This window comes from Thamnophis sirtalis, unplaced genomic scaffold (assembly GCF_051295495.1).
Source record: "Thamnophis sirtalis isolate CommonGarterSnake01/CBP01778 unplaced genomic scaffold, rThaSir2_p1.2 scaffold_9, whole genome shotgun sequence".
NCBI lineage: Eukaryota > Metazoa > Chordata > Lepidosauria > Squamata > Natricidae > Thamnophis > Thamnophis sirtalis.
The window spans coordinates 72,668,592-72,677,706 of record NW_028261389.1 but is presented as its reverse complement, the minus strand read 5'-3'; the positions used below and the strand labels follow the sequence as shown (position 1 = coordinate 72,677,706).

The 9,115-nt window shown below is 41.1% G+C and overlaps 1 protein-coding gene across 1 annotated transcript in view; it reads right to left on the bottom strand.

Moving 5' to 3' along the window:
• CCDC91 (coiled-coil domain containing 91) overlaps positions 1 to 9,115 on the bottom strand; it is a 143,727-nt gene that overhangs the window by 114,877 nt on the left and 19,735 nt on the right. Inside the window, exons 2-3 of the mRNA XM_087722255.1 lie at positions 6,774 to 6,816; positions 2,858 to 2,939 (exon numbers count right to left, since the gene is read on the bottom strand). Of these exons, the coding sequence (XP_087578381.1) occupies positions 2,858 to 2,939; positions 6,774 to 6,803 (112 nt within the window). The 5' untranslated portion in view covers positions 6,804 to 6,816. The remainder of the gene's footprint in view (positions 1 to 2,857; positions 2,940 to 6,773; positions 6,817 to 9,115) is intronic.

The following is a 9,115-nucleotide window of genomic DNA, read 5'->3' as shown; positions in this document are numbered from 1 at the left end:
AGTGAACATTTTGATTTTGATTTTTTTTTTTTTTTTGTAAAAGAAAGTTTGCCATAAACATTCCCAAAATACAATGCATGTTTTTACGCATACATTTTTGGCAAGAACATGCGAGGAATAGAAAAATGCTTCGTAAAAAATAATTGCCTGGTTTTTAAGGGTAACCGATCCTAGTTGATACATTTAAATTTATTTTTTTTTAAAAAAAAAAATCTGCTTTTTAAAAAAAAAATCAAAGAAAGGCTATGGAAGCAAAATAACCGTATAGCAAGAATTCTATACATTCTGCAGTTATGCTGATTTGGAAAATGGCTTAGGCAGCAGGCCAAACAGATATTGCTTAATTGGCGTCTGTCTACCCTGCACAACCCGGAGTAAATTTGCACTAGTTGTTTTTTTTTTTTTCCACATTCTATAAAGGATAAAATTGCACTACGCTGCCTAGGGTAAATCCATAGCTCAAATCCCCATTCCGTCTCAGAATCAAACATCTAATTCTTGACTTCTTCTCCGCAACACAACTTCTCGCTAAGTAGTTCACAACATCTCACAAAATTGTTACAAAGATTATCGGGTAAGGCATCTTGAGAAACCAAGACAAATACTGTGTAATTTTATACTTATGGGGAAAATATACTGTAATAGCCCTTATTATAAAACGGTACTGGCTGGAAACTTTATTTTATCGAAGTATTTATAAGCATTTATAAGTAATTTCGCTTTACTTCTGAAATGTTCACGACGGTTGAACGTATCTTTCATGGGATTATTCCAATCAGTTACACTGAAGAAACTCAAAGCTTGTGGAGTCTTTTAGAAACGAAAGAAAGGTCGAAACATCTTTTTTTCAAGCTGGGAAATTCTGGAAGTTGAAGTTCTCTCACCTTAAAGTTGCCAAGTTGGAAAAACACTGCCCTGAGATGTTTCTGCTATACCAGGGATCAGCAACCCACAGCTCGGGAGCCGCATGTGGCTCTTTCATCCCTCTGATGCGGCTCCCTGTCGTTGATTGGCGCCACAATTTTGAGATAAACTTCCAGTTTGGGGTGGGGGAAGCACGGCACACCAGGAGGAGACTCTATGGCAAGGGGCGGGTTTTCTGGCCGTCTCCACAATTGATAGGGCTTTCAGTTAGGACAGGTAGAGGAAAAAGGCCGCCACGCTAGGAGGAGACTATAGTGGGGGAACCGGACTTCCGGTCAGCTCCAGAATTGAACAGGGGGCTTCTGGTTAGAACCCTTGTGGCTCCCGGTGTTTTCTTTTCTTGGGAAATGGGTCCAAATGGCTCTTTGGGTGTTTAAAGTTGCCGACCCCTATGCTATACTAAGTAAACTAATCTATCTCCATCATAATCTATCTTTCTGTGTATGTGAGTATGAAATGAAAGGAAGGATTAATGTACCGTAATGTCAGGCGCATAGTATCAAGACCATACATTATGTCGCCATTAAGATTTTTTGCTCAAGTCATTCACTAGAATCTAGTCAACTGATGGTCAGCACTAAATCAGAGTTAACAGAATTCAAGAGTGGCTGGATTTCGCTTGTGGGAATGTAATGATTCCAGACGGATTCCTCTCTAAACACCCTCCCCAGTAAAGTGGTGAGAAAAAATTCATAATATTAATAAAATTAATAATAATAAATATTAATACTAACATTAAACAATGAGTAATTAGATAATGAAAGAATATATTTTAATATAACCATGTGTATTAAAAGTAGAATTACATGGAAGGAATGTGAATAGATCTACTCTATAGGTCCAAATTGTGATTGGTATTAGAATTGTATATTGTATATTGTATATTGAAATACTGGACAATGAAAGAATGAAGGATGAAACTTTAATATAAACAGATGTGAAGAGTTAAATAAGGGAAAAACGAATAATAAAACAGGTAAAAGATGGAAGACATTTTTGAATACAACAGTGACATGAATAAAAGTTAGAATAGAAATAAGAGGGGAACAATACACACACACACACACACACACACACACATACACACACACACACACACACACACACACCAAGATATATGTAATAATAAGAGGGAGGTCCATAAGTAGTATTAGACATGTTTAAACAATATGAAATGAAAACGAAATGTGACAACTATGAGTAATAATATTGTGTTTATGAGCACTAAAATGTAGGATACCTAGGTATCACACTGTACATGCACCAGAGGTGGGTTCCTACCAGTTCGCACCAGTTCGGTAGAACCGGTTTGTCAAATCTACCGAACCGGTTAGAAGAGGTTCCACAAGTGGACTCGGAAAGCAGGCCACACCTACATAAGAGGTTCCAAAAAATTTTGAAACCCACCACTCACACACACACACACTCTCATACAGAGAGAGAAAGAGAAAGAAAGGAAGAAAGAAAAAAAGAAAGAAAAAGTGAGAGATGAAAGAAAAAAAGGAAAAAGGGACAGAGAGACAAAAGGAAGGAAAGATATAGATAGATAGATAGAGAGAGAGAGAGAGAGAGAGAGAGAGAGAGAGAGAGAGAGAGAGAGAGAGAGAGAGAGAGATAAATAGATACATAGCTGGATAGATAGATAGATAGATAGATAGATAGATAGATAGATAGATAGATAGATAGATAGATAGATAGATAGATAGATAGATAGAAAGAACACATGGCTGGCAAGCCACTCCCACCAGGTCACATGGCCAGCAAGCCACTCCCACAAAGGAGGCCACACCCACAGAGTAGGTTCGAAAAATTTTTGAAATCCACCACTGACATGCACTGATATGTATAAGCAATATAAAATAACAAACTTGACAAAACGAAAAAGAGAAACTCATAAGTCCCACACACAAATTACCAGTATCTCTCTATTTACCTGTGGAAAATGCTGCCCAAGGAATAGCAGGAGATGTTGTCTGGGGTTCACCGTTTCCATCTTTAAAAAAAATGTCTGCAGCCTGAAAGTGCAAGAAAGATTGTTAAACTAGGGACCAGATTTTTCTCCACTGCTCCATTATTCATTTGAAGAATTTCCAAGACGTGCCATTCCACTCCATTTCCAGTTTTGGTGTCCATGGCTCCAGTATGCTCAGCCACATTTCTATAGGGAGCTCCACAACACAAATGGGCATGAGAATTTATTTAATTGTACTTGGAATGAAGTAAATCAAATCTAGGTTCCCCACCCCCACCCCAACTATTCATGCTTTGCAATGTCGGCCTTCATGGGGCCTTCGGCTCCCCAAATGCTGGTTATGGCACTATTTTTATACGATTTTAGTAGAAAAGCATTTTCGTGCTATTTTAACTTTTGCCAAGACTGCAGTTTACTTGGTCTTGTAATCCGGATATTTATCTTTTAAGGAGCGTGTTCATCAATAATATATTAGGCCCGCCGTGATGGCAAACCCATGGAACGAGAAGCCATTTCTGAGGGCACACAAGGGGTTGGCCTGTCAGCTCCAGTGTGCATGCGCGGGCTGGCCAGCTGATTTTTGGCCTTGATTTTTGGCCTTGATTTTTGGCTGTGCATGCGCAAAACGGAAGTTCGGGAATGGACTTCCGGTTTGCGCGTTGGGATTCCAGGAAGCCTCCTGAAGCCTCCGGAGGGAGAAAAATGCCCCAACGGGCAACCTGGAAGTCCATTCCCGAACTTCTGGTTTGCATTTCGGGCTGTTTTTCACCCTCCCCAGGCTTCTAGAAAGCCTTTGGAGCCTGGGGAGGGTGAAAAATGGACCTACTGGGCCTACTGGAAGTCAGAACATGGGCTGTTTCCACCCTCCGAGGGCTTCCGGGGGTGGTGGTGGTGAGGGAGGTTGTTTTTGCCCTCCCCAGGCTCCAAGAAATCTATGTGCATATGCGCGAGGCATGCTCATGGGGCACAGTGCAGGAGGGCATTAAATTATGGGGGTGGGCAGGCGAGCATGTGCAATAGTGTGTGCTTTTGGCACCAGAGACGAAAAAGGTTCACCATCACTGTACTAGGGGAAACAATCACATCAAAATCTTCCTGGCGCCTTCAATAAATGAAGTATATAAAAAGTATAGTATAGAATCAAAATACTGTGACATCTTCCATCTGTTTTGCTAGACAGTTGCAGATTAGAGTTGGAAGGGACCTTGGAGGTCTTCTAGTCCAACCCTCTCAAGCAGAAGATCCTGACCTACACCATTCCAGACAAGTGGCTGTCCTGAATCTTTTTGAAAGCCTCCAGTGATGGGGCATCCACAACTTCTGAATGCAAGTGGTTCCATGTTGTGGCCCTCCAGCAGCCGGTGAATCTGACAGCAGATTCGGACAGTGAGGAGGTTGGGGAGGAACCTGGGCCAGTCCTGGAGTCTGGGAAAGGCTCTGATGAGGGCTCTGTGTCGGAGGCAGAAATGGGGCCAGGGCCGACCGACAGTTATCAGCTGCCTTCAGAGTCAGACATCAGTGAGGCAGACGAACAGCTGGAGCCTGTTCCCAGTGTGTGCATGCGCAGAGTTGCCAGACAAAGGGAACAGCTAAGGTACAAGGTTCGACTCAGGAGTAAGGCCGCAGGTGGACGGTGAATGGCCCCACCCATAGGGAATAAAAGAGGAGCAAAGGGGGAGTGGAGTTTGCAGGAGACAATTAGTTTATTCCTGCATTCTTGCCATGTATTGTAGCATCTGAAAAATATCGGCCTGGCCACTCTCCAAGCCTGATAAAGGTCAGTAATTGTGAACTATCTTGAAAGACTGTGGGTTGGGACGTTGCTGGAGAGGAATTCACTGTAAATTAAATAAAAGGGGTTTATCGGGACGAGGACTTGACATCGTGCTGCTGGGGAAGCCTAGGACAGAACCAGCCACAACTTCTGGAGGCAAGTTGTTCCACTGGTTAATTGTTCTCACTCTTAGGAAATTTCTCCTTAATCCTAGGTTGCTTCTCTCCTTGATTGCTACTGCATGAGCATTCGAAAGCGCCCTGTTACTTTATCCTGATTGGCTGTTTATTTATGCCAAAAAATATTTTTCTTATATAAAAATGTGAAGTTTGGCATAACTTTATATGAAACATTGGCCCAACAGTCAGGAAATTCACTCTCTTGGCATGGCTCCCCGCCCACCGGTATAAACCAGCTTCCTGTATGCCTAACTTTTGGCACTCTGTTACGGGGGGGGAAGTGTGTGGGGGAGATGAAATGCCACCCACACAAAAAAAAAATGTGGCACCGGTGACTTTATAGCATGCAATCAACCGGACCCAATTTCCTTCCGCAGCCAGGATTTCTGACGCTGGAGGACTTTAAGAAGACCTCTTTCAACGAAAGGACCATCCTATCAGGAGTCGGAACTCTGGGCCTCTGACAAAATAGGTCACTTTCAAAACACAAGAATAAGCCAATTTGGTAAATAGGGGAAAGCAACATAAACTAGTCTGCGAAAGCAATCAAAAGATTGAAGCTAAAGATTCCTCAGATTTATAGTCCAGTTCTGAACATTTGGAGAAATGTTACCTATTGATATTTTAGAGTAGTATTTGAATGGCCCGGGCATTTCGAGTAGTAAATTGTGCTTTCTTGACCTTCTTAATAATTGATAAAACCATAATAAGGCTACATAAATTAGAATCTGACACATTACAGGTGACTAAATTATTTACACTTAACTATTAATTGCTATTGAGGGCTAGAGCCTTGATGACGAACTGGTGGCATGCAGAGTCCTCCCTACGGGCATGCCCCAGCTCAGCTCTATCATGCATTTGTGCGCACCTCCCACAGACCAGCTGATTTTCAGGTCTCTATCGTGCATGTGCGGGAGGGGTGGGGCGCATGTGAGAGATGCGTGCACATGCGCTGGGCAAGGAGGGGTGTGCTCGAGGGGAGTGGCGAGAGCCCCCACGGTGGGTTTTTGGTCCCAAGAGGATGCCGGGAGCCCTACTAGGCCAAAAATGAGGCGTGGGGAGCGCAAGGGGATTGCGTATACATGTGCAGGGAGTCAGGGGAGTGTGGGGAAGTCATGTGCACATGCCCAGAGGTGCAGGGTGCACAGGGGGGTATTGCACACGCATTGTATTATGAATGCAGGCTCGTGCACACTGTTATATGCATGCTTTCAAGACGCGAGGACAAAAAGGCTAGCCATCACTGTGCTAGTGTGTCCTACATAGCTTTCATTATTGAAAATATCATGGAGAGGAGAAGGAGAAAGGAAGGGGAAGTAGAGAAAGAAGGACAACAGAGGGAAGAAAGAAGGTAGGGAGGGGGAGGAGGGAGAAGGAGAGAGGAAAGGGAAGTAGAGAAAAGAAGGAGGACAGAGGGAAAAAAGGAGGTAGGGAGGGGGATGAGAGGGAGAAGGAGAGAGGAAGGGGAAGTAGAGAAAAGAAGGACGACAGAGGGAAGACAGGAGGTAGGGAGGGGGAGGAGAGAGGGAGAAGGAGAGAGGAAGGGGAAGTAGAGAAGAGAAGGACGACAGAGGGAAGAAAGGAGGTAGGAAGGGGGAGGAGAGAGGGAGAAGGAGAGAGGAAGGGGAAGTAGAGAAAAGAAGGACGACAGAGGAAAGAAAGGAGGTGGGGGGAGGAGAGAGGGAGAAGAAAGTGATGGATAAGGTACAAATTCAGTGTACGGAGAGCAGAAGAGCCAATAATCGTTTTTGGGAGTTGATGGTAAGACGAATTGATGTAAACATTTAACAATATAATACGATGTTGGTTAAGTAATAGTATACGTGGTTATTTGTTAAGAAAATGAAAAAAATAAAAAACTTTATATAAAAAAAGAAAGAAAATATAATGGGCGAACATTTCAATATTCCTATTTCCATACCTCAAATCCTCCAAAGTAGTCATCATCCATTTTTCAGGAATACCTAGAAAACAACACACAGTAAGAATTAACGTCTCCTTCCTACTCATAATTTATTTTCTTTTATATATCATAAATTTACACCCGAACTAGTTTGACTGGTTTATTACAACTGCCTTCAAAATCTAGATTTAATAGTTAACAACGCAGTTACTAATGAAGTACAGAACTGGGGAAAACAGAAAGCTCAGTTACATCCTATGAGTATTGCCGTCTCACTATTTTTTTAATCGGACCCTCAATATAAAGATATATTGCTGGTTTTTTTTTTTAAAAAAATTAAAACACTAGGATGGTTCAGTCTGTTGAATGAAAAATATAGAACACCTCTCTTTTCTCTTCAAGTATAAGTAGTCCTTGAGTTATGACCACAATTGAGCTGAAAATTTATGTTGCTAAATGAGACACCTGCCAAGTGAGTTTTGCCCCATTTTACGATCCGCTGCAGTTGTTGACTTTAGTAACCCGGTTGTTAAGCGAATCTGGCTTCCCTATTGACTTTGCTTTGTCCGAAGATCGCAAAAGGGGATCACGACGTGACCTCGGGATACTGCAACCATCATAAAGATGAACCCGTTTCCAAGCATCTGGGAGCTGTGGTGGCGCAGTGATTAGAGTGCAGTACTGCAGGCTACTTCTGCCGACTGCCGGCTGCCTGCAATTTGGCAGATTGAATCTCACCAGGCTCAAGGTTGACTCAGCCTTCCATCCTTCCGAGGTGGGTCAAATGAGGACCCAGATTGTTGGGGGCAAATAGGCTTAAGAGAGGGCTGTGAATCACTGTGAAGTGGTATATAAGTCTAAGTGCTATTGCTTGTGCTATCTGAATTTTAATCATGTCATCATGAGGATGCTACAAAATGGTCATAAGTCACTTTTCACAGTGCCATTGTAACTTTGAACGGTCAACCGTTGTAAGACGAGGACTACCTGCACTCAGCTGCTACATGAAAGTTTGTAAGTCAAGGATTATCTGTTTCTTTGGTTGCTAACTAAATGTAAATACCTATTTAATTCAGCCTGGCTCCTGGTAACTATATCTGTGCTTCCTCGGCTGTAGAAACTGAATGAGTGACTACTATTTCTAGAGGTCAAACTATACTACAGGTTATTGCTGTGAAAAAATACGTACAGTGCCTTCTGCTCTTGGATGAAGGGCAGGATACAAACCTAGTAAAGATATAAAATTAAAACTACCTAATTTGGAAGTGCATCCACCTGTTAAGAAAAATAGATAATGATGCACAACATTTTAGGTAGATTAATAGGATGAACAGGACAATCTCATTACTATTCTTTCCTATAACAGTTAGCCTGTGTTTATTCATGACTTCTATGGAAGATATATTTAAATAAGCAATTTCCTGCCAGCTGACAGTTTATACAAAAACAGAAATATTCCTTCAAAATTCCAGATGTGCACACCATTCTTAAGAGTTTGCTTAGCCCTTATTGAGCGAATGAAAATAGATGCTTATTTCTTTTTCAGAAACTTAAAACTTTCTTGGTTTGTTAATTAATACAAAATGAAATAAATATGAAATTATATATATATATATATATATATATATATATATATATATATATATATATATATATATATATATATATATATATATATATATATATATATATATATGATTTTTACAACCCCTGGTAAGCCCCAATTATGGGAGGAAGCTAACTGCTTCCATCATCTGTCAATCGGCTCGTCACAAGAGTCCATCACGACAGAAACCCAATATTTTTACAGTTGCCTTTGTTATATTTGTGTTTTTTTTATTTGTGCTGATAAATAAATAAAGGGAGACTATACTAGTCTCCCTTTATTTATTTATCAGCACAAATAAAAAAACAAAACAAAAACATATATATATATATATATATATATATATATATATATATATATATATATATATATATATACACACACACACACACACACACACACACACACATACGCACACACACACAAACATGTGTGTGTGTGTGTGTGTGTGTGTGTGTGTGTGTGTGTGTGTGTGTGTGTGTGTTGCATTTGTGCTGATAAATAAATAAAGGGAGACTAGTATAGATCTATTTTAAGCTATTTAGCTCTCATCAGCTAGCCATACCCTTACTGGGATTCGAACCTGGGCTGTGTTACATATTAGGCAGTTATATTAGCCACTAAGCCACAGGCTCTCTTCCTTTATCAGCTAGTATATATATGCTAACATAGATTCCCAAAAAAGATTTTCTAACAGTGAGTGCAATTATTGAATGGAATAGCTTACCCCTGGGGCTGTCGGTGCTCCATCACT